The following is a 26,213-nucleotide window of genomic DNA, read 5'->3' as shown; positions in this document are numbered from 1 at the left end:
AGTGGGTGAAAGCAGATATCATGTGACACTTTTGTAATTGATTAGCATAATAAATATATTCTAACTGTCTAAACCTCCAAATGTTATTGTGTGAGAGTTAAACTACAAGTTTACAAGCCAGTTGCATCACCACATCCCTGACATGCATTGATCAGAGGACAACATTTTGTTTCTTGCGTTACAGTCTTTATTTACTGAAAAGAGGTGTCAGCAAGTACAAAGGATTGTTTAGGAGATGAGACATGATTGAAAAGGAACCGCAGAGCAGCCTGAATGCACTAAAGAGCTGCCCACTGGCCCTCGGCCTCAGGTCAGGCACCACAGAGCGTCTGTTTTCAAGCCTTCCCGTCATCAACATGCCAGTCTCCAAACCCATCCCTTGACAGCCTATGGAAGGAGTGGTCTGAGAACCCTTTTCCATTTTATACTGTATGAATTCTCGTAACAATAATCCAATTCACAAAGGTTTACATTTTATATACTTTGCCACATGTAATCTGTTAACTAGTTCAACACTGTTTATGCGTGAGAGAGAAGAATGTACAATTGAATCCACTGTTTCAAAGTTAATCAGCCCTTTGAACAAGCTGATGGAAGTATTTCAAGATGTCTGCCCTAACTTCAGATACGTTTACCCGAGGAAACCACCTCATTACAGGTCGGCCGTCTGGCCCCACCAGAAACTTCTCAAAGTTCCACTTGATGTCATTCACCTTGAGAGGTTCCCAAAACAATCTGTTGGCATTACCGAAACTGTCTCCCACAGGTGGGCAAGCATTCTGAAAGAGAAAGTTTTACATGAATTCTGGCCTGCTTCATTCCACAATAAGTTGTCTCCAAGTGCATTTGGATATTTTAAAAATGAATGTCTTATATTTTTATTATTTAATTTTGTAATATAATTCAATGATACACTCTATTGGAAAAAGAGATTCAATTTCAACTCTTTATGTTAAAGTACAGAGCCCCAAGGGACATGATAAAGGAAATAAAATGTGAGATAAAAAATGTTTTGTGTCCCCCCTTGAAACTTGCCATTTGCTTGGAAAATGTTGCGTTCCTTCGAGAAAACTTGCAAAACTTTTGTGAGCGAACGCAAAAGCATTGAAATATAGTGGATCCATAAAAGTTACTAAGGATAAATATCTTAAATGATTGCATAATAATTGCATGTTTAAACTGAATAATTTATTTTTTTCTAGTGATAATGTTAATTGATAATGTTATTAAAATCAAATAAAAATATTCTAATGAATTAATTAAAATCAAATTCATAAAATTATCCCTTAAAAAGTTCTATATATGAAGTACCTATGAAGAACTCTTTAAAGCTCTGTATGGAATCATTATAAATAATATTTATTGTAAACACATTGAATTCAATGGCATGCAGACAGCTCAAATGTCATTAAAGTGCACTATATATTTGTGTTTACATATCAATATTTTTGTTGTAACAGATTGTTCCATGAACCTTTTGTCTTAATGGACTTTTCTTGTGCAAGCAATTTCAGATAAAATACACTCACCTAAAGGATCATTAGGAACACCATACTAATACTGTGTTTGACCCCCTTTCGCTTTCAGAACTGCCTTAATTCTACATGGCATTGATTCAATAAGGTGCTGAAAGCATTCTTTAGAAATTTTGGCCCATATTGATAGGATAGCATCTTGCAGTTGATGGAGATTTATGGGATGCACATCGAGGGCACGAAGCTCCCGTTCCACCACATCCCAAAGATGCTCTATTGGGTTGGGATCTGGTGACTGTGGGGGGCATTTTAGTACAGTGAACTCATTGTCATGTTCAAGAAACCAATTGAAGTAGCCATCAGAGGATGGGTACATGGTGGTCATAAAGGGATGGACATGGTCAGAAACAATGCTCAGGTAGGCCGTGGTATTTACACAATGCCCAATTGGCACTAAGGGGCCTAAAGTGTGCCAAGAAAATATTCCCCACACCATTACACCACCACCAGCCTGTACAGTGGTAACAAGGCATGATGGATCCATGTTCTCATTCTGTTTACGCCAAATTCTGACTCTACCATCTGAATGTCTAAACAGAAATCAAGGCTCATCAAACCACATTTTTCCAGTCTTCAACTGTCCAATTTTGGTGAGCTCATGCAAATTGTAGCCTCTTTTTCCTATTTGTAGTGGAGATGAGGGGTACCCGGTGTAGTCTTCTGCTGTTGTAGCCCATCAGCCTGAAGTTTGTGCGTGTTGTGGCTTTACAAATGATTTGCTGCATACCTCGGTTGTAACGAGTGGTTATTTCAGTCAAAGTTGCTCTTCTATCAGCTTGAATCAGTCAGCTTATTCTCCTCTGACCTCTTTAAACAGAATGTTTAAAGAGGTTTAAAGAGGTTAAAGAGGAAAATGCCTTTAGTAAAAGGCATTTTCGCCCACAGGACGGCCACATACTGGATGTTTTTCTCTTTTCACACCATTCTTTGTAAACCCTAGGAATGGTTGTGTGTGAAAATCCCAGTAACCGAGCAGATTGTGAAATACTCAGACCGGCCCGTCTGGCACCAACAACCATGCCACACTCAAAATTGCTTAAATCACCTTTCTTTCCCATTCTGACATTCAGTTTGGAGTTCAGGAGATTGTCTTGACCAGGACCACACCCCTAAATGCATTAAAGCAACTGCCATGTGATTGGTTGATTAGATAATTAAATTAATGAGAAACTAAACAGGTGTTCCTAATAATCCTTTAGGTGAGTGTATATGTCTTATTAAGGAATGACCAACCTTTAAAAATGTGAAAAGGGCCTGTTCGTGGTCTCCATTCACATCCACCTTCTCAAATAATGGGAAGTTTGGAACAAATCCATTTCCTGGACGAACATACCTATGAAGAAAAGGAGAAATTTGTTTCATCAAGGGTTTATCTATAAGGAAAACAAATAGGGACTTCAGAGAGTCAAGAAGAGAAAAGTGGCTTCAGATATCACTCCAGAAAAGAGCCTTTAGGTTTAAGATATATGATACGTGCAGTAATTTAAAGGGGATGATGGATGAGAAGGACAAGCTAATTGCACGCTGTCTGATGCTCAGATTGCTGGGGCTCATGAAAGATCAGCAACCTCAAGGTTGAAAAACTCTTGAGAAAAACTTCAGTCTTCTTTTGACTAAAAGTAGCAGAGTAATTTATTTATTTTTTAACGGCATCATGTGTGTGTGTGTGTGTTTTATGATGAAACTTTCATCCAGTGTCATTTTTATTTAAATAGCCTACTATTGTAGTATTTATTAATGTTTTATTAAACTTTTCAGTTTTCATTTAAATTGAAGTTTGTTTTAATGATACCACCAGGTTAATCAATTTAAATTTCTCTTTTTTGACAAAATTATATAACTCATTTATAAATTATACAAGTCAGTTTAATATCATTTCAGTTAATTCCAATTTGATTACTTTAAAATTGAAGTTAGCAACTGAGCTGAAGATGCTACGATGTATTAGGTGTTTTTTTAAACAGTGAACTCACTTTAATGCCAGAAGAATTTCATGATTGTCTCCAGGCTCTTGTTTCCCAAATTGGTTGCAAGGGAACCCGAGGATAGTGAATCCAACATTTCGGAATTCCTCGTGTAGTGCATTCAATTCTGATCACAGTCAAAGACGGTACAGTTATAACAGGTTTAGTATTTGCTCTTCAAATTTGTTTTTTTGGTCATGATATTTGTACATATTAAAATGCAAGCATAAGAAGTAATGTTTGTATATACTAATATTTGTGTTAAGTCAAATAATTTGCATACTTGCCTACATACTGGAAGGTGAGTCCTCAGTAGGTGGCCACATTGACAATGAGGACGTGCTTCCCAGCATAATGGGAGAATGGGATGTACTGGGTCCCATTTATGGTTTTTGCGCCATAGTTGTGTATAGTGTCACCTACACCTGGGTTACAGACCTGAGACAGATAAACATCAAGTAACACTGTACCACAATTGATATATAACTTTTACAAAATAATATTTTATTGTTGTGTTCATAAAAATAATTCATGAAAAATATATTTTTCTCCAAAAATGTATACTTTAATTCAGCAAGGATGCATTGAGTTGACTTAAACATGTCAGAAAAGACATTTATAATGTTTCAAATAAATGCTGTTCTGCTTTATATTCATCCAAGAATCCTTAAAGAAAAGTATCAGTTTCCACAAAAATATTAAACTGTTTTAAACATGGTTTTAAAGCATCAAATCAGCATATTACAATGAATTCTGAAGGATCGTTTCACACTGAAGTCCAGAGTAATGATGCTAAAAATTCAGCTTTTTTAAAATTGTACTAATGTTTCACAACAGATTCATTTTTTCCATCAAATAAATGCAGACATGGCAAGCATGAGTGACTTTCAAAATGTAAAAATCTTCAAACTTTTGAATAATAGTGAACATAGTTAAACATCCCAGTGACCTTTGTATTCTCACTCAAAATTGTGAAATCCCAGACAATCCCTTAACCAATGAACAGGCTAATTTTTAATTGAAAACAAAACTGGATGTGACAGCAGTGGGGGAAAAAAGTCATAATATTATATTATCTAATATCTAATAGTTTTGGAATAAAATTTTTCTCGAATTATGTCACCATGAAGCTGTAGTAGTGGGTTTACAATGTCCTGACTGTAGGCAAAGTAAATATTGACCATGACTTGGCTTTTGCTGGTTGGTATTTGATACGAACTGAACATGATCCTCGCATTTTATCTTGCCTTTTTCATTTATTTATTTATTTTTTCTCCGTTACTGTGGCAACCCGCTGCACCTGCTCCTGATGAAAACAGTGCGCACTAAATCACGCTGAATTATCTGCTATAACCTAAACATGCTTACATCACTGTGTTGAAAACACACTTCAGATAGAGACTATGGAGATTATACTAAAAACTTTGATGATCTTTACCAAATTGTTCCCATATTTACTTTGTACGCTTCAGTGTATAACATGCAAATACTTGGATGTTGTTTACTTAATAATCAATGCATTCTAAATTAATTAAATTAAAATGTGTTTTTAATCTAATGCTCTCTGTTGCTAAAGTTGTATCCCTTTGAGCATTCCAATGTTAATGAAATAGTATATTTAAAAAAGAAACAAAAAAGAAACAAAAACAGTAAGTATGTCTACCTGGGTATTGGATAGCCCGTTGACTTTCTGTAAAAGACCCACCAGGACCAGAGCAGAGATCCAGTGATTCTTCTGGTTCACCATGATGGTGACGTGCGTCTGTGTGCTGTCTGAATGAAGTGTGGCTGTGCTGGAGATGAAAAGCACTGGAGGAGAGTGACGCAGACAAGCCAATAATATCACCAGTCTCATCCCACATTATTTACATAGTGAATACTAGCGTGGGCACTGTTTACTGCAGCTCTAACCTGCCTAAGATTTTTTGTAATGTAATTTGTCACTTGATTAATAGAATTTTGTTTCAAAGAATTGAGGCTAAAGTTATTTGCTTGATAGTAAAATATTGAAAGTTATTTTTGTCAACAGTCTTTCAACAACTAATCAGCAACACTGATATCACAAAAGCACAAGAGGTTCTTTTACACGCATGCAAACAATTGAACTTCAGCTCTGCATTACATGAATAATCTTTGTTGAGAGTTGTTTGTATTTATTAATTTTATTTTATTAAGCTTTGTTTGCATTTAATGACATTGTAGTGAAAAAACTCCAAAACAAAACCAAAAACATTAGGTTTTACCTTGGATTTCGCAATATTTTTTAAGCCACAATCAAAAACTAAAACCATTAAAACCGTGTTGCTTGAAAGAAAAAAAAAAGGTAAACAAAATATATAAAAATATACTAGGACAACATTTATCTTTTTCATTTAGTTTAATGATGTAACTAAAACTGAAATAAAATATAATAAAAAGTATATATAATTTTTTAATGACAAAAACACAGCTAATTGACTCAAATTGAAATGAAAACAGAAAAGATAAAAATACATATATAATAGTCAAATAAAATAACATTACATTCAACATATAAGACATCGTTCCCACATCCAGTGTGCCAGAGTGAGGCATTTTCTATTGTAACATGGAGAAGAAAAACGTATTACTCACCTTGTCTCAAGCCTCGTTTACTATATCTCTCTTCACATGCATTTTTAAAATGATATAGTATAAAGACTGCTGACTGAAGCTAAAGCAATAAAGTCCCAGTTTTGTAGAGTTCCCTCTGGCTCCCTGTGTTAAAATTGAAGTTATTTTCTTTTACTAGATAGACTACAAAAGCACTGCTGCATAGCACTGCAGCTTCATATTACTGTTGCTTTAGGCCTAGGCCTTTATTCTACACATACAGCATCATGTGCCCTCAGATCATCTCATGTTAAGCTTCTTGAAAGTATCAAAGGTTAAGTATAATGGAGTGGCAGCTTTCAGCTATTATGTGCCTAATATTGGAAGCTTTTATTTTATGCCAGCATTTTAAACTTTGTTATATACATTTAAATCGTTTCATTATTATTTTACTAAGATATAATTAAAGCAGTGGTGCAAAGGATACACAAAATCAAGTACCGAACAAATATTCTTAGTAAAAACTAGATATTAAGAACTTTAAAATGTTCCATGCAGTGCAGCTGCTGTGCTACCCATTATACTGTCAACAGAAACAGGTGTATGACTGCCTCCCTGTAATATTGTTTGCAGTACAAATTACTCACTCAGTGGATAAATGGATCTTTTGCGTTCATTTACACAGACTGGACCTTTATAATCAAACTGGGCCGTGCAGAAGTTATTTCTTCTTAGCTACCAATTCTTGTGGAATGAAAAAGGTGTACAAAGGTATGAACAGCAGGGGCGCTATTGACATAAAAGCGGAAAAGAAAATATCACGTACAATGACGTAATCTTTACGTAGGCAGCAGGAACTGAGTCAGAAATGGCGACGTTGCTGCAGCCAGAGAAAGTGGTTTATCTCGTCCGAGGCGAGAAAAAGATTCGAGTTCCGCTTTCTCAGTTGTATTTCTGTCGATATTGCAGTGAGCTGCGATCCTTGGAATGCGTGTCACATGAAGTAAGTAATGCGGGGCGTCACATTAGTTGGAAACAATGGATGTTAGCCGTGCTAAGATCGAGCTAACAGGCTATTGATGACAGTATTGTACCGCCTATCAATCTTAGGGAAGCGAATTCCGGTCCGGTGATTGGCTAGTTTATCCATCCGTCATAGATTATACTTCATTGGTGTTATCTAATTGGCTGTAGAACTGGTCAGTTAACTAATGCACCGCCCACTTTTTGTGAAATTTGACAAGCTAAGAGCTAGTTAGGTGAATTCTGAATTAAATGGAAATCTGCCTTTTGCCTTTATTTCCAGTGCATATGTGCAGATTATACCATGAAGGATGTTCTAAAATCAATGTTTGGCAGTACACATTCGTGTAATTTTGAGGGGGTAAACACTCTACCACACCCTGGTAAAACAGCTGGAATAATTCCCTTTTCTTTCATTACATAAGCATTGAACAAGGAATTAATATAGTCATTAAATTAATAAGTAAACAAATACATGGATACGTTTTTAATAAATGAGAAATAACAAGAAAAACTTTCTCCACTGTCTCTTAGTTTGTGGTAAGCTGTTAACATTACATATTTTGCTGCTGTTGTGATCAAGCTGGATATTTCTTCCAGAATATGACTTAATTTTTTCCCCCATAATTTGGTAATGCCATACAATTTGGTGTTATTGTTGAGATTTATTGGCATGACTGTGTGAAATAGCACAATATTACCAAAGCAATAGACATACAAACATGTGATTTTTTTTTACACTGGCACAACTGTTCCATTTAGCCTTTCTGTACATTTTCAATATAAAAATAAATAAAACAAACACAATTTATTGTTTTGAAAATGCCTGTTCTATAGGTGGATTCCCATTTCTGTCCCAGCTGTCTGGAGAACATGCCGTCAGCTGAGGCTAAGCTCAAGAAGAATAGGTAAACCACTTCTGTGCTAAATACCTGATAAGCCTCTGAGTGAATAATACCAGTTATCTGTAATTTAACTTGTAGCACTGCCTAATAACATGCTTGCCATATTGATAATTTTTGATTCATGTAACGGGCCTCTCTTCTCTCTAATCGAGATTCTGAGTATTACATATTTAATGAATTGACTTGATTATAATAATATTATTTTATTTTTCACATGAATCGTCTTTCCTTGGTAAAGATATTGAATTCTTTATTATGCACCGGTTTTAGATGTGCCAATTGCTTTGACTGCCCCTGCTGTATGCACACCCTCTCCACACGGGCCACCAACATCCCAGCACCACTGCCTGATGACCCCACCAAAACAACAATGAAGAAGGCCTACTACCTGGCCTGTGGATTTTGCCGCTGGACCTCAAGAGATGTAGGCATGGCTGACAAATCTGTGGGTGAGTCCTGGCATTACCTATTGTTGACAGTGTCTGTATTGGTTTATCTGTAAACTCACATGATTTACACTATAATTTGTCCTATTTAATCTAAGATAGTTGTTTTGCACTAATTAAAGTGATTTAAGATCATTACTATGTTGCATTTGTCTTGGTTAATATTATGCATACTATAAATATTCATAAAATCTGGTATAGTCCTGACAAGAAGTAATGAAACATTCCCATTTCCTGCATTAAATAATTTTACTCTCCACATTCCATGTAAAATGCTGTCATAATTGGGTCAATTAGGACCCTGCAAAGGGTCATTAATTGTAATCACAAAATATAATTTTTAGAATTGCGATTTTGGAAGAATTATATTTCACTATGGGCTGGAACATAAATTGTGGGAGAAAATGTTGGCAATAACATAGAAGAGAGAAGATTTTAACTTTTTCTTTTGTGCCTGGTTAGGAAATAGATGTCTTCATGCACATTGTTATAAAACTTTGCTCTTTTTATATTTTAGCCAGTGGAGGATGGCAGGAGCCTGAAAACTCGCATACTCAAAGGGTAGCCTATGTGCTCTCCTCTTATTCAATTAATATTATATTTTCAATATTACAATGTAGTTGACAAATCAGTTATTTCTGTATAGATCAACAAGCTGATTGAGTATTACCAGCAGCTGGCCCAGAGAGAGAAGCTGGAGAGGGACAGGAAGAAGCTGGCACGAAGACGCCCATTCATGCCTCAGGCGTTCTCGGTACACATTCACACTGCTGTGTCTAGAAACACCTTCCTAACCATTTACTTTCCAGTTCACAAGCACTAAACGGGTGTGGTCTGTCTTGCCTAGAGTTTGTGTGCTGTGCTCGATTAACTGAGTCTTATTTAAACACAGAAAAAAATACAGTAACATTAATGCTATTTTGCTTAGTGTACGTTATTTAATTGTAAAAAATAATCTTTTTTTTCTTGGAACTGTTGGAAAATACAATTATTAATATTTTCATCAGCCCCTTTTTAAATGTTTCCTTTAAGTGTGCATCAATGCTGGTTAAGACTGATCACGTTTACTAAACCTAGCAGGGTCTGAAATGTGACTACATGATCATTTTCTTAATTTTTGCCTTATATTTACCTTACCATTTAAAAGTTTGGAGTCAGTAAGATTTTGATACTATTATTCACCAAGGATGCTTTTAATTGATCAGAAGTGTAAGTAAATACATTTATAATGTAACAAAAGATTTCAATTTCCAGTGAATGCTGTTCTTTTGAGCTTTCTATTAATCAAAGAATCCTAAAACAACTTGAGTACCAACTCAGCATATTTGTTTTTTCTGTCACAGGAATAAATTACAGTTTAAAATATTTATGAACTAGAACTAGAACTACATTTATTTTGCATTATTTTTTATCAAATAAATGCAGCCTTGTTGAGTATAAGAGACTTCTTTCAAAAAATCTTACCGATCTCAAGCTTTTGTGAGAAATTATGACTTGAGATGGTTCATTTCTAACCTTGCAATACATGACTGGGTACTTGAGCTGCATGTCTTGTTTACTAATGCAATCCTTATTTTCTTGAGCTTTAAACTGCCACTTTAATGTTTGCTTGAATGCATTTGTTTCACTTGATTCTGTCTCTCTCTTTTTCTTTGCTTGTGCACGGTGATATTTTTGGTTTTATACCCCTCTCCAGCAACACACTATTCACGTGGTGGTGAGTGGTATTTTTTTCCCCCCACAATTCTTACAGAAACACTAAGAAGGTCTTTCTTTTCTCCCAATCCTTCCATCAGTTTAGCATGTCTAATCTGTTACTAAATGACTTTGCTGATCACATGAGCTTCACCATTTCTACTTGGAATTCTTTGCATAATAAAATCCTTTATATTTGGCAGGCGATATCTTTAATGGGACACTTTAAGATTTCTAGTTAGGCTTGTATTTATCTTTGGAGATTATTAATAATGCTTGAAGTTTAGCTGCAGGGCTATTTGATTATAACGGTTAGAAAAATATTATTTCTGTAAATTAAAGAGGCATTTCACTCAGGATCAATCAACCAGTTTCTTGGAAAGCAAGCTTATGGATAATATTTGTGTTTAAACTGTTAACTATTAATAAGTGTACCATCACAGGGAATCTCTCTGACACCAACATTAATCTATTAATAATTAGCTTTACTTTAAACTTAGACAAAGTATGATTAGCATGAACTGACATGGTCTATGTTTATGTCTAAAAGGAGAAGTATGGACTGGGAACCCGACTACAGAGACAGAGATCTGGAGCCCCAATCAGTGCCCTATATGGCCTTTCGTGAGTATCTATCATGTTTTAACAAAATCCACTGCTTGGTGGTGTTTATGACAGTTACTACCGGTCATTTGAGTACTGAGATAATTGATGCATCACATTTTAAAGTGCCCCATGCTTTTTCGACTATTACCTTTCATGCAGTGTGTAATATCGTTGTTTGTGAATCTGCAAAGTTTTAAAGATCAAAGTGCACAACAAAGTTATTGTCTCCTAAATAACAGATTCTGAACTGCCAAAATGAGTCGTCTGCAATTCAATCTCACTTAGGCCGTGTGTCCACCAAAGCGTTTTTAGCCAGCAGAAAACGCTTGGCGCTCTGCTGAAATTGCCTCGCTGTGAGCGCTTGAGAGCGTTTTGTCAGGCAGCGTTTTTTTCTCCTCAGTTGAGACTGCTTGTTGTTATGATACGGAAAATCCGCGGAAGTGTTTCTAATTTCACAGGTAGTTTGTTCCTGTATTGATTCTATATAAAATTGCAGATACAATGTAAAGTATTTGCTCTGGCATACCAGAGTCTGGCGACCAGTAAAAAACGCTGAGCGCTCAGCGCGTGAGCGTGAAATACTCGCTCAGCGCCTCGGTGCGCTCCAGACGTTCTAAAAACGTGGCGCTCTCATTGAAAACAATTGAAAACGCCAGCCAGCAGAGTGAAAAAACGCTTAGGTGGACACGCGGCCTTACTGTTACATACCTACAGTGATCAGGCATAACATTATGACCTAAAGTCCTAATTTTATGTTGATCCCCCTATTGCTGCGAAAACAGCCCTGACCCGTGGAGGCATGCACTTCACTAGACCCCTGAAGGTGTGCTTTGGTATCTGGCACCAAGGCATTTGCAGCAGATCTTTTAAGTCCTGTATGATGTGAGGTAAGTCCTCCATGGATCGGACTTGTTTGTTCAGCACATCCCACCGATACTCGATTGGACTGAGATCTGGGGCCAAGTCAACACCTCAAACTCTTTGTTGTGCCCCTCAAACCATTCCTGAACCATTTTTGCTTTGTGGCAGGGCACATTATCCTGCTGAAAGAGGCAACAGCCACTAAGGAATACTGTTTCCATGAAAGTGTGTACATGGTGTGCAACAGTACTTATGAAGGGGTGCGTGTCAAAGTAACATCCACATCACACTGCCTCCGCCGTCTTGTCTTCTTCCCATAGTGCATCCTGGTGCCATGTGTTCCCTAGGTTAGCAACTCGCACACACCTTGCCATCCACGTGATGTCTGAATCATCAGACCAGGCCACCTTCTTCCATTGCTCCGTGGTCCAGTTCTGAAGTTCACGTGCCCACTGTTTGTGCTTTCGGCAGTGGACAGGGGTCAGCATTGCCACACTGACTGGTCTGTGGCTATCCAGCCCCATATGCAACAAACTTTAATGCTCTGTGTACTCTGACACCTTTCTATCAGCACCAGCATTAACTTCGAGCAATTTGAGCTACAGTAGCTCGTCTTTTTGATCGGACCACACGGGCCAGCCTTCGCTCTCCACGTGCATCAATGAGCCGGTTCACCAATGTTTCTTCCTTGGACCAATTTTGATAGATACTGACCACTACAGACCGGAAACGCCCCACAAGAACTGGAGATGCTCTGACCCAGTTGTCTAGCCTGCACAATTTGACCCTTGTCAAACTCGTTCAAATCCTTACGCTTGCCCATTTTACCTGCTTCTAACACTTCAACTTTGAGGACAAAAACATTCACTTCCTGCCTAATATATCCCACCCACTAACAGGTGCCGTGATGAAGAGATAATCAGTATTGTTCACTTCACCTTGTCAGTGTTATAGCAAATTTTGAAAGGTTGGGTTTAGATAAATTAGGTGATGTGCAATGTATATTATATTATTTAAATGGTTTTAGACATTGTCTGTATGCTATATTGTTTTCAGGTTAAAAGAAGGAGAGGACCAGAAGGAGATCACTATAGAGCCGGCACAGGCTTTGGATGAAGTAGAGCCCCTGCCTGAAGATTATTACACGCGACCTGTAAATCTTCCTGAAGGTTGGTCTCATCTCTGCTTAATCCATAAATACTTAGCAATTACTTTCTTAATCCAACACCTTTACTAGAGCAGTGGCAGGCACAACCATGTAGATTCATACTCACAGGTATCATGGGGCGTTTTTGGAGTTTACTTGGGATAAGATGTGTCAAAATTGAAACTTGTATCATTGAATCACATTAGTCCTAAGAGAAGATACATAACCTTACTATATACTTTTTAGTTTGTGACTAGATCTTCATTGACTTGGTTATGTGATGCATATTTTAAACATTGCTTGTTTCAATACAGTAACGAGTCTTCGCCAGAGGCTGCTACAGCCAGATTTTCAGCCTGCAGGAGCTTCACAGCTGCACCCCAGACACAAACACCTGCTAATGAAGCGCTCTCTGCGTTGCAGGGTATGGAAACACATCCGCAGCTTCTCTTTCACTGCAAAGAAAGCATTTCAGGAAGCTGCCGTTGAATCACTGTGCTAAAATCTTACAGCCTGTTCTTGTTTTATATACACTGGCATTCAAAAGCCTGGGGTTAGCAGATTTTGTAGGGTTTTTGAAAGAAGCTTCTTACACTGACCAAGACTATTTATTTGATAAAAAATTATAATATTGTGAAATATTAAAATATAACTTTAACCTAGAAAAGTATAATTCATTCCTATGATGACAAAACTGAATTCTCAGCATTATTACTTCATTCTTCAGTTTCACATGATCCTTCCAAAATCATTAAAATGCTGATTGCTGAATTATCTTATTATTATCAGTTCATTTACATGCACCCTCATAATGCAATTATAATGGGATTTTGAAAATTTTGCGATTAAACTTTCTCATGTAAACGCGATCAAACTATTACCGATCTGACCTAAAGTGCGCATGTGTTCAGATTTAAATCGATGCTGTGCTGTTCACACAACTTCATGAATGAACTCTGACATCATTCTGAAGTAATCTTGTCCCCAAAACGCTAAACTCTCAACACAACTCGCTGCGCAGTCTCTGCTCCGTATCCATCTAAAAGGTGAGAAGAACGTGATGGGACCGTAGGCAAACCCAGCTTTGCGATGTTCATCACGGCGCCGAATTATATCCAGGATGTCCATAATTTTTTATTTTTTTTATTTGATGCGAGTAGTTTTAAAACAATGGCCGGTAACATGCATACTGTATATCTATCTGAGTGTGGTATCACCATACTTCTTAGCGAATAATCAGAACATTGCAAATTTTATTACAAATAATCATAGTTAATGTTGACAATTAGTTGAGTTGTTAATTTTTTTGTGGAAACCACAATGCATTGTTTTCAGGATTCTTTGATTTTTTTTAGTCTTTACTGTGACTTTTGATCAATTTAAAGCATCTTTGATGAATACAATTATTAATTTCTGTCATAAAAGCCTTTTGAACATTAGTGTGTATATATCATTAAAAAGCTAATTCGTTTTCATATTTGTTTTTGATTTCCGTGAGCTACAGATCTGTTGAATAACATTTTAATGTGCTGTTAATTACTGTTATTCATCATTTCATTTCAGAAATGTGAGCACAATCTAAGCAAACCAGAATTTAATCCAACATCAATAAAGTTCAAAATCCAGCTTGTGGCAGTGTAAGTGTCCTGTGTTTTTGCCCTAAATTCTCCTATTTGTTGTTCTTTGAGTGTTTATTTGCTAGAATTAATTAATCAATTAATGTTTTTGTTTTCCTTTTATAGGAGCTACATTCCTGAAGTAAGAATCATGTCCATTCCAAACCTGCGTCATATGAAGGCAAGTTTGGTTCATTCTGGAACACTTGAATTAATTTATGCAGTTGTTTTTCAATTTTGGCGTTTAAAATACATTACACTTATTTGAACGGGTTATAGAACTGTTTCCTTTTATAAGTATTGTAGTATTTTGTTTTAATCCAGGAGAGTCAGGTTCTGCTGACCCTGACAAACCCAGTAGAAAACATCACCCATGTGTCTCTGTACACCTGTGAAGAGGGAGACCCAGATGACATTAACAGCACTGCTAAGGTAAAACGCCACAGCTGAGCATCTCTCTAACAGCGCAGATGAATTTTTTTGATACTGTATAAATAAATCAGCAGTGTATTTTTCCTATAAGTATGGCTGATGGTTGGTTGTCGAATAAGATAATTGTCCTGATCTGGCTTGAGCAGAAACTCTTTAAACAAACACTCCAGACAGACATTGTTTACCTTGAATTGTAACCTGACAAGCCAGACCCACATAAAGATGTTTGGTCTGGAAACTCACCATTGACAGGGCTCAATCCGAGGGGCGGGATAAACGGTTGTCTTTCAAACTCCCTCTGCACGCGATAGGATAGCGCTACCACCAACCAGAGCAACGAAGGTGAAACAGAGCTTGTTGATAGATTAAATATTCACCTTAAACGGTCGGCTAAACTCCGAACACATCTTCCCTTTTTAAGAATGAATTCAGTGCCATTCTTTGTTCTCTTCTCAGAGAAAAGCTTAACTCCAAGTCTTCCAGATTCGCGGTCAAAGCTGATTCGAAAGACTGCCGCCGTTGGCCAGTTTCTGTGTTTACTAGAAGCACACAAACATAACTCGGCCGTCGTCATTATGGCCCCGCCCACCGACTCTATACACGATGTGATTGGTCTGGCAAGAGTTTGGCGATTACAGCTCAGAAGGGTATTGAGAGTTCCTAGACGACACTTGCGGGCAGATTAAATTTGCTGCCGCTAGGGTGCGTCTAGATTTCTAGGCTACTTGAATTGGCCACTACAGGGGAAATGATTCAGCCAATACAACCTCACCTTCAATGGCACTGCTTGTATTCACTGGCATCGCCTCATTGTCTTTTGTTGTGTCCCCCCACGGTTTGATTATATAATATGATTGTTTAATAGGTGCTGGTGCCCTCGAAGGAGCTGGTCCTGGCAGGGAAAGACGCTGCCGCTGAGTATGATGAACTGGCAGAACCTCAAGGTTTTCAGGATGACCCAGAGTAAGAACCACCTCTGCTGTTGAATACTAAGAGCAGATAAAAAAATATATAGCTCATAAATTATCAAGAAGATGAGATTGCAGTAATACAGAATCAGAAGGACGGACTGTGAATAGGTTATTTATGTATTAATAAGTAGATCTGTATGGAATCTGCTTTGAATTTGAACACCATGGTTTATTACATTCCCTGTGCCCTTCTTATGAATTCATATGATAATATTTTAATGACCAATAAGAGTATAATAATACTTTATGTTTAACACTGTAACAAGTTCGATATAGTAAGGAAGGAAGAGGACACAGGGGTCGGCTGGACTGTTGATGCTTCTCTTTATTTTAGTGTAGCAAAGTCAATAACACACTCAGGCGTGTGCCTTCAGTCAAACTCATGAACAATAATAACTTCCGGTTCACAGCACTTCCGGCTTCCGGGTCAAACTCAGTCTCCTGTGTGTCGCATCAACAGCCCGACTCTCTCTCTCCTCGATCTCCGGTTCCACCGATGTTTTGTACCCTCTCCGCGCTCATTACTGGAACGAGAGACAGGTGTTATTAATCTGCTTCCAACCCACTCACTTACCGCTCGTCCCGCGGCTCTCTCTCCCGCTGCAGACCTCGCTGAACCACGCCCCCCTTGCCACATACCCCCACCGCCCGACTCAGGCCGGGGAGCCGTCCGGCCTGCAGCCCCCCCCCCATTTCTGGAGAGGAGGTCGGCCACAGCCATCTGAGCACCCGGCCTGTGGACCACCTGGAACTTAAAAGGCTGAAGAGCTAGATACCAACGGGTGATCCACGCGTTGGTATCCTTCATGCGGTGGAGCCATTGGAGAGGAGCGTGGTCCGAACAGAGAGTGAACTCCCGCCCCAGAAGGTAGTAGCGGAGGGTGAGAACGGCCCACCTGATGGCAAGGCACTCCTTTTCGATGGTGCTGTACTTAGCCTCTCTCTTTGAGAGCTTACGGCTAATGTACAGCACCGGCCGCTCTCCCCCCTCCACCTCCTGGGCCAGGACTGCGCCCAGCCCCCTGTCCGACGCGTCAGTCTGCAACAGAAAAGGGAGAGAAAAGTCAGGGGAGTGTAAAAGCGGCCCGCCACATAGAGCAGCCTTAACTCGGGTGAAGGCCTGCTGGCACGGCTCCTTCCATTGGACCGTATCTGGTAGCCCCTTTCTAGTAAGGTCAGTCAGAGGGCTGGTGAGGTCCGAATAATTTGGTTTAAACCGTCTATAATATCCCGCCAGCCCCAAGAACTGCCTTACCTCCTTTTTGGTCTTGGGTCTCGGACAGGTTGCAATTGCGGCGGTCTTATCAATTTGGGGACGCACCTGTCCATGACCCAAGTGGAAGCCCAGATACCTTACCTCCACCCGCCCAATTGCACACTTCTTCGGATTGGCCGTGAGCCCCGCTCCCCTCAGCGACCTCAAGACCGCCCTGACATGCTGCATATGCCGCTGCCAATCGTGACTGTAAATCACGATATCGTCCAGATAGGCAGCAGCATATGCGGCATGGGGACGCAAAATCCTGTCCATGAGGCGCTGAAAGGTAGCGGGCGCCCCGAACAAGCCGAAGGGAAGCGTGACGAATTGGTGCAATCCAAACGGCGTGGTGAAAGCTGTCTTTTCTTTGGACAATGGAGACAAGGGGATCTGCCAATAGCCCTTCGTTAAGTCCAATGTCGAATAAAATCGAGCCGTGCCCAGCCGATCAAGCAACTCGTCAACCCGCGGCATTGGATACGCGTCGAATTTCGACACTGCGTTCACCTTGCGGTAGTCCACACAGAACCTGACCGAGCCGTCGGTCTTAGGGACCAAAACGATCGCGCTCGCCCAGTCACTGTTGGACTCCTCTATTACTCCCATATCGAGCATTGCCCCTAATTCTTCCTGAACTACTTTTTTCTTGTGTTCAGGTAAGCGATACGGCCGGCTGCGAACTACCACGCCCGGCTCGGTCTCGATATGGTGCTGAATTAAGCTGGTACGTCCCGGTAGGGGCGAAAACACGTCGGCGAACTCCGCCTGTAGTTTTGATAGATCAGTGAGTTGGGATGGTGAGAGGTGATCTCCCCCAGGGGCCAGCGCGACCGATTGTGCTTTGATGCTCGCCTCTGGCCCGAGATCATCCTCTCCCCCGATCACCGTCGCCAACAACACTGATTCCACCTCATTCCATTTCTTAAGGAGATTGAGGTGGTATATTTGACGTGCCCCGTTCCTATCGGACCGTATCACTTCATAATCGAGGTCTCCAACCTGTCGTGCGACCTCAAACGGCCCCTGCCACTTTGACATTAATTTAGAGCTCGATGTAGGGAGTAATACGAGCACTTTCTCTCCCGGTGTGAATTTGCGTAGTCTCGTACCCCTGTTATATGACCGGCTTTGGCGGTCCTGGGCTTGCAACAAATTCTCCCTAGATAGCCGCCCCAAGGTGTGGAGTTTTGTTCGCAAGTCCAGCACATATTGAATTTCCTTTTTGGCCAAAGAAGGATTTTCCGACGCGTCAGTCTGCAACAGAAAAGGGAGAGAAAAGTCAGGGGAGTGTAAAAGCGGCCCGCCACATAGAGCAGCCTTAACTCGGGTGAAGGCCTGCTGGCACGGCTCCTTCCATTGGACCGTATCTGGTAGCCCCTTTCTAGTAAGGTCAGTCAGAGGGCTGGTGAGGTCCGAATAATTTGGTTTAAACCGTCTATAATATCCCGCCAGCCCCAAGAACTGCCTTACCTCCTTTTTGGTCTTGGGTCTCGGACAGGTTGCAATTGCGGCGGTCTTATCAATTTGGGGACGCACCTGTCCATGACCCAAGTGGAAGCCCAGATACCTTACCTCCACCCGCCCAATTGCACACTTCTTCGGATTGGCCGTGAGCCCCGCTCCCCTCAGCGACCTCAAGACCGCCCTGACATGCTGCATATGCCGCTGCCAATCGTGACTGTAAATCACGATATCGTCCAGATAGGCAGCAGCATATGCGGCATGGGGACGCAAAATCCTGTCCATGAGGCGCTGAAAGGTAGCGGGCGCCCCGAACAAGCCGAAGGGAAGCGTGACGAATTGGTGCAATCCAAACGGCGTGGTGAAAGCTGTCTTTTCTTTGGACAATGGAGACAAGGGGATCTGCCAATAGCCCTTCGTTAAGTCCAATGTCGAATAAAATCGAGCCGTGCCCAGCCGATCAAGCAACTCGTCAACCCGCGGCATTGGATACGCGTCGAATTTCGACACTGCGTTCACCTTGCGGTAGTCCACACAGAACCTGACCGAGCCGTCGGTCTTAGGGACCAAAACGATCGCGCTCGCCCAGTCACTGTTGGACTCCTCTATTACTCCCATATCGAGCATTGCCCCTAATTCTTCCTGAACTACTTTTTTCTTGTGTTCAGGTAAGCGATACGGCCGGCTGCGAACTACCACGCCCGGCTCGGTCTCGATATGGTGCTGAATTAAGCTGGTACGTCCCGGTAGGGGCGAAAACACGTCGGCGAACTCCGCCTGTAGTTTTGATAGATCAGTGAGTTGGGATGGTGAGAGGTGATCTCCCCCAGGGGCCAGCGCGACCGATTGTGCTTTGATGCTCGCCTCTGGCCCGAGATCATCCTCTCCCCCGATCACCGTCGCCAACAACACTGATTCCACCTCATTCCATTTCTTAAGGAGATTGAGGTGGTATATTTGACGTGCCCCGTTCCTATCGGACCGTATCACTTCATAATCGAGGTCTCCAACCTGTCGTGCGACCTCAAACGGCCCCTGCCACTTTGACATTAATTTAGAGCTCGATGTAGGGAGTAATACGAGCACTTTCTCTCCCGGTGTGAATTTGCGTAGTCTCGTACCCCTGTTATATGACCGGCTTTGGCGGTCCTGGGCTTGCAACAAATTCTCCCTAGATAGCCGCCCCAAGGTGTGGAGTTTTGTTCGCAAGTCCAGCACATATTGAATTTCGTTTTTGGCCAAAGAAGGTCCCTCCTCCCAAGTTTCTCGTAGGACGTCCAGCAACCCCCGGGGCTGCCGTCCGTAGAGAAGCTCGAAGGGGGAAAACCCCGTGGAGGCTTGTGGAACCTCCCGCACGGCAAATAAGAGGGGTTCTAACCACCGATCCCAATTTTTGGCGTCTTCCTGCACGAACTTACGGATCATGGATTTAAGCGTGCGATTAAACCGTTCGACCAAGCCGTCCGTTTGTGGGTGATAGACTCTTGTTCGAATGGATTTAATGCCCAATAAACCGTAGAGTTCGCTCAACGTGCGTGACATAAACGCCGTGCCTTGATCAGTGAGGATTTCTTTCGGAATCCCCACTCGGGAGATTAGACGAAACAGTGCGTCCGCAACACTCTTCGCGGAGATGTTGCGGAGAGCCACTGCCTCCGGATATCGTGTTGCGTAGTCCACGATGACTAACGCAAAACGATGTCCGCGTGCGGATCGCTCTAATGGCCCGATGAGGTCCATCGCAATTCTCTCGAAGGGGACCTGCATTAATGGAAGGGGGCGCAATGGCGCTTTTGGGGCGGCCAGTGGATTCACCAACTGACATTCAGGGCAAGACGCGCACCACCTGCGCACATTGGCCCTCATTTATCAATCTTGCGTAGAAACTGGTGTATATGTTGGCGTAAGATTATGCTTACACTCCTCTCACCGCCTGATTTATGAAGCTGTGCGTACCTCTGCAATCCAGGTGTACGCAATACTTGCCCTTGATAAATGCGGCGGCTGAAAACGATCGTCATTAGAATAACACGCCCCTATATATTCAAGTCTCCGCCTCCCGCACGCACTCATTTTACGCCATGGACAAACAGAAGACGGCAAAGAAGCGAAACTTCTCCGACGTGGAGATCGGGCGCGCTCAATCATCTCACTAGTCCACTAGTCAGGGCACTGATTAGAACATAAGTCAATGGGCTGACTCCCTGATCACTGCGATATTGAGATGATTGAGACGCGCGCCCATCGAGATCACCAGGGAAGTGGAAAAAAAACCCGAAATTGTTTTATTTGGGAGTTTAAAGAGTGGAATTAAAGGCACCTACAAAAACAAAATATGGACACAAATAACGAGTACTGTTAATAGTGTGGAGGTTGAGAAGCGCACTCCAGCAGTTTAAAGCTGTTTGGATGATAAATTACCATCACTGCATTATTTTACAGCACGTTTTGAAAAAATTAGCATTTAATTTCGTATCACGGCACATGTATTGGGGTGTACAATAGTGATGATGATGTGATGTGGAGTAAGATTCATTCACATTAATAATTACTTGACAATTTGTAAAATTCTTCTTTTTATTATTATGATTATTATTCTTAATGACGCTTGTTATTTAGAAGAAGAATGTCGTTTTTATTGATTTTATTATTATTTAAAAGAAGAAGGTCATTTTTATTATTTTGTCAGTCTGAATTATTCCCAGTCCGTGCGCAGCTGCCGGGCCAGGCGGGCCTGAAACGTCAGATAAAGCGCACAGGCTCGCGACTGGAGGAATACAGATGCCTACAAATCAAACGCTTTGGTAAAGTCACAAAAATTAAACATTGACGTTCATGTTGCACAAAAATAAACTATGAATGTTGTTTTTGTGGTTTTTAACAGTGGGCCATATAGCATATCTTGTCAGTGCGTTTTGTGGTGTTAGGAATTGCTTTTCTGCGCGTTTTCCCACTAACTCCAAACGTGCGTACACCACCTCCTGAGCTGGCGTAGGATTTGAGCGTGCCGTACGCCAACGTCCATATTGATAAATCTCAAAGTCACCGTGGGTTTGGGTGTACGCAAGGTGTACGCTGGAAATTTGGTGTACGCACTTTTGATAAATGAGGGCCATTGTCATGAATGCCTGGTCAAAAAAATCGGGTCATTAAGCGATTTAATGTGGCCGCCTGCCCCAGGTGGCCCGCCATCGGGTTCGAGTGAGCCGCCTGGAAAAGCATTTCCCGGCGGCTCTTTGGTACTAATAACTGGGTTGTATCCACTTTTGTCTGAGCGTCTTGGGTCACTCGATACAACCGATCCTTAATTATGGCAAAATAAGGATACGTGACGGGCAACGCGGGTTGGAGGGACTGACCGTCGATAGTGCGGACCTGCTGAAAAGCATGTTTTAGGGTCTCATCTTGAGACTGCTCCAGAGGGAAGTCATCGCGGTCCGAGAGAATCAGTCTCTCGACCCCGCTCGGTTCCTCTGAAGCGGTTCCCAAGGGCCCCGTATCAGTCTCGCCAACCTGCACTCGCACCGCCCCGTTCCTAGCCTTGTTCTCCCAAGCGGCATCCGCGCATAACGACCCCAATAACGCCGGAAAGGCGGGCCAATTCGTTCCCAGAATTAGCGGATGCCGGAGGTGGGGACTAACCGCCACCTCAACACTATGATTTTCTCCCCTAAACTGTATCGTGACTGGGACAACCGGATATTCCACCACATCCCCGTGCACACACCGCACCTTAACCATGCGGCTTGTATCCAATGCCCCAGGCTGCATCAGGCTTTGATGGATCGAGGTTTGGTTACATCCTGAATCCACCAAGGCCTGATATGTACCCCCCTTGATACTCACAGGAATTTGGTACTCTCCTGCTTGATCAGGGGTGGTCCGCTGGAAGTCCGGGACCCGGATCATTGTCCCGATGTCCATCATCGGACATCGGTCCACAAAATGGTCCGGGTCGCCGCACCGCCAGCAGGCCAGCCCAGGCCTGCCCGCCGCCCCTGCGGGTTGGAAAATGAGCGCGGAGGGGGGTTGGAACCGGAACCGTTATCCCCGCCCGACCCCAGCAGCCCCGCCCCCCTGGGCGGGGCCCTCGAACTCCCGTACTGCCCTGGGCCCATTCCACCCCGGCCTCTGGGGGGAATGCGAGGGGGCCCTGGAGGGCGGGACCTAGGGAGAGGGACAGGGCGAGAAGGAGAGACAGAGGGGGGAGAGAGAGAGGGAGAGGTTAATAGGGGCTCGCCGACCCCCGGGCACGCCACCAGGTGGTCCTCCGCCAGGTTGATGGCCGTCGTCAGCGACGTGGGCCGGTGGCACTGGACCCACTCGGCGGTCTTCTTGGGTAGCCGAGCGATAAACTGCTCCAGTACCACCAGATCGACGATGTGGTCCACGTCGCTTCCACCGGCCAATAGCCATTTGCGGCACGCGTCCCGGAGCTTTTGGGCCATCGCGAAGGGTCGGCCGGCCTCGCCCCACTCCAGCGAGCGGAATCTCTGGCGATGCTGCTCGGGGGTCCGGCCGACCCGCTGGATGATGGCCCTCTTCAGGTCTTCATACTCCAGGAGGTTCGCCACCGGCAGTTGTTGGGCGGCCGCCTGGGCTTCTCCAGTCAGCAGTGGTATGAGGCGCACCGGCCACTGTGCCCGGGGCCACCCGCAGGCCTCCGCGGCCTTCTGATAGAGGTCTATGAAGGCCTCGGGATCGTCCTGTGGCCCCATCTTGTGTAGGGGCACGTGGACCGGTGCGCTGGCGAGCCCGGCGGCTTCGGTGCGAACCTCCCGGTCGATCCAGCTCCGGAACCTCTCGCGGTCCTCTTGCTGGCCACGGACAATGGCCTCGAAGCGGCGCTCCTGGTCTGCCCGCAGGTCCAGCATGGACTGGTGTTGTTCCTGATGGAGGGCCGCGAGAGAGGTGATGTCCGCAAACGGCGAGGCGGAGGGCGTTGGCGTTGTCATGGCGGCGGCGCTGTCCTACTTCCTTCCCGGGTTTCGGCACCAATGTAATACGGTTTGTAGATGGGAAGGAAGGAGGCGGGAACCGGCGAACGTTTCAACAACATTTATTAAAAATAAATAAACAAAATGAAAGTAAAACCGCGGACAGCCCCTCACGGACGACTGCCCACAAACACATAAACAAAACTAAACATAAATTCCAGGCCTGGTCCTCTCTCGTCTTCCGCTGTCCTTGCTCCTCCTTATATGCTCCCGTCACATGGCCGCGAGACGAGACCGGTGTGCCACGCAGCTGGCACTCGTGAACGTTAATCACCGGCCCGCTCTCGCGGTCCCTCGCCCCGCTGCTTGCCACACCACAAACACATTTAGCTGTATTATATTTAAACACATTCTGTGGAGTTCTACAATTGCCTCCATGTGAACCTATAGATCTTAGGTTTTAGATGCAATATTGAATTTATCAACAATGAAAATGAGGCTATAACTTACAGTATTTATAATGGCACACAGTGGCTATGTTTAAGCCTTTTCTTTCAATCGGAATGAATTTGTTGTCATGAATCTGAACATAGTGTTTACGTGAATGCGCACATCAGCCATCACAAGCTTCTAATCAGATTTAATTTTGCACACACTGCACGAATATACAGTTTTCCGCTGTTTATGCATACTAATCTCTTCCATTGCTTCTTTTCTTTGTTTTATAGAGCAGACTTAATTTTTATGTATTTGGGGTCATGTTTAGAAGATGACGAGCACATGAACTGTTATGCTGTGCTGCTTCTATTTATCAGTCAGTAAAAACACCCCTTCCCGTGCCCAAAAGAGTCTATGGATGACAGTATGAAATGAGGACTGATGGGATGCTGTTCAGAACAATGAGTGGAGAGTCATTTATGAAATGTTATTTAAAAACTGCAGCTTGTTCTGTGCGTCACACCATTGCACATGCGCAGTCCTTTCTAGTTTCAGTATTCAATACGATCAAGTTCAAACGGATTGGAAGAATAAACCACCCCTTTCAATCCGATATCAAAATGTTTAATGATTCATTTGGATCGAGCTCAGTCAGATCGATTAAATCGTTTACATTAGCCTTTTAAGTCCGATTGAGCTGTCAATCCAGTTACTAATGGATTATTTGGTTGCGTGTAAAAATGTAGCCAATGTGTAAAGATCCTAGATCATGTAATTTTCACAACGATGGGAACATTTTCACAATTTTCTGAATTTGTCTACCTAAAGTTTTTTTTTTTTTTTGAACAATTGATATATTAAACAATGGTATATTAAAATAAATGGGTCAGGATTGAAATGATTAAATGTAAGAAGTTTGACACAAATATGAACTTCACATGAATTATTCAGCATAACTCAGTTCATAATCTGAGCTCTGAAGTTTTTTGACCGTTCTTTTTTAAAATTGGGAATACTATTTTAGGTGAATGAACTTGTTTATGCACTATATAATTCATTCATGTGCAAGGGCTCTATACTTAAAATTCTCTGTGGTAATCAATATTATGCCACAAAAAACATTTAATTTAAGCCATTACTGCTAATCATCTGATATCATTGGTTCCTGTGTTTTGAACTTCCATTAACAGTTTGCTCTTTTTTTCAGTGTGGTGGCCTTTAGAAAGTCAAACAAGATCGGCTTCTTCATCAAAGTGATTCCGCAGATAGAGGAAGGTGACGTCACTGTCGCTTTCAAACTCCGACATGATTTCCGGAACCTCACTGCTCCGATCAGACCCACCGAGGAGGGAGAAGTCACCAGTGAGGTCATCTGGCTCATACACCATGTGGAGCTTAGCTTGGGCCCCCTGGCAACTTGAAAACATAACACACTCTGACACAAGTCAAACATCATGTGGCACTAAACTCATTCACAAACTTACACAATCTCTCTCTTACTCATGAAGATGCTCATCATGTTCATGTTCAGATACTTAGTACACACTACTCCTACACATGTGCCGTATGCTTTGAGCAGTGATATCTTTCTCTCTTTAGCGCCCCCTCGCTGACGTATTTAAATGCATGTGATTACAGTGACATCACCTACTGTTATATCTAGTCTCCAACTCCAGTTCTTCTCAGTGTTAATAAAGACGTTTAGATTAATGCTTCATCTAGTTATTGTGTTAATTTAATATTTTGTATTTGCTGTAAAACAAGCAAAGTGTTACTTGCAGTTGTGTGGAACTATTATAGAGTGAGACAAAGACATTGGTTGTAAAACACATGCTAATTTTGTGACTATGAACATCAGTGCGTTCAGCTTTATTTATCTGTCTCATGCTAGTTGCTGGAAGTCCTGATTTAGTTTCAAATATGACCGCCTCAAAATGTGGTTGAGCAGTCTTATCAAATAAAATATGACAAGTGATGTATCTGGATGTGCGTTATTATTATTGTTATTTTGGTAACACTATTTTAAAGTGTCCTTGTTACATATCATGCTACATATACTTACCATAGTAATAACAGTAAATTATGCATAATAACATGCAACTAACCTTCCACCAAACCCTAATCCTACCCTAACCATATAGTACGTACATGTAGTTTATCAATATTGCTCCGTATTGAGTAAATATATAATTACACTGTAACAATGACACCTTAAAATAGTGTAACCATCATTTGTATTATTATCAATGATGGTTAAACAAGTCTAATATTATGATATAATGAGTAGAGTAAACCTATTGTGTTTTATTTTATTCTAAAGAATCTTTAAAATAGGGTTAAAAAAGGA

The 26,213-nt window shown here is 41.9% G+C and overlaps 2 protein-coding genes across 3 annotated transcripts; one reads left to right on the top strand and one right to left on the bottom strand.

Moving 5' to 3' along the window:
* Positions 1 to 164: 164 nt before the first annotated feature.
* On the bottom strand, positions 165 to 5,308 carry gpx3 (glutathione peroxidase 3). Its single transcript, XM_067457184.1, has 5 exons — positions 5,163 to 5,308; positions 3,787 to 3,937; positions 3,509 to 3,626; positions 2,769 to 2,868; positions 165 to 779 (listed from the first exon to the last, which is right to left on the bottom strand). Exons 1-5 carry the CDS (start codon positions 5,244 to 5,246, stop codon positions 567 to 569), a joined length of 666 nt encoding a protein of 221 aa, XP_067313285.1. The 5' UTR covers positions 5,247 to 5,308; the 3' UTR covers positions 165 to 566.
* A 1,590-nt stretch (positions 5,309 to 6,898) lies between these two features.
* dctn4 (dynactin 4) lies at positions 6,899 to 25,843 on the top strand. 2 transcript variants are annotated; one of them, XM_067457179.1, is made up of 14 exons: positions 6,899 to 7,073; positions 7,931 to 8,001; positions 8,269 to 8,447; positions 8,962 to 9,005; positions 9,091 to 9,198; positions 10,141 to 10,161; positions 10,690 to 10,763; positions 12,663 to 12,775; positions 13,068 to 13,177; positions 14,317 to 14,390; positions 14,496 to 14,550; positions 14,694 to 14,801; positions 15,667 to 15,764; positions 25,074 to 25,843. In XM_067457179.1, exons 1-14 carry the CDS (start codon positions 6,939 to 6,941, stop codon positions 25,285 to 25,287), a joined length of 1,404 nt encoding a protein of 467 aa, XP_067313280.1. In that variant the 5' UTR covers positions 6,899 to 6,938; the 3' UTR covers positions 25,288 to 25,843. The 2 variants fall into 2 exon arrangements, with proteins under 2 accessions (XP_067313280.1, XP_067313281.1); XM_067457180.1 differs by lacking the exon at positions 10,141 to 10,161.
* Positions 25,844 to 26,213: the final 370 nt, after the last annotated feature.

The sequence above is a fragment of the Pseudorasbora parva genome, chromosome 11 (assembly GCF_024679245.1).
Source record: "Pseudorasbora parva isolate DD20220531a chromosome 11, ASM2467924v1, whole genome shotgun sequence".
NCBI lineage: Eukaryota > Metazoa > Chordata > Actinopteri > Cypriniformes > Gobionidae > Pseudorasbora > Pseudorasbora parva.
This window is presented reverse-complemented; position numbering and strand designations above follow the sequence as displayed.

Excerpts from the sequence above, each read along its gene's own strand:
- dctn4 (XM_067457179.1), top strand. The coding sequence starts at position 6,939 with ATGGCGACGTTGCTGCAGCCAGAGAAAGTGGTTTATCTCGTCCGAGGC. Across the intron at positions 10,764-12,662 it reads AGTGCCCTATATGGCCTTTC|GTTAAAAGAAGGAGAGGACC; the intron begins GTGAGTATCTAT and ends TATTGTTTTCAG. Across the intron at positions 14,391-14,495 it reads AAAATCCAGCTTGTGGCAGT|GAGCTACATTCCTGAAGTAA; the intron begins GTAAGTGTCCTG and ends TTCCTTTTATAG.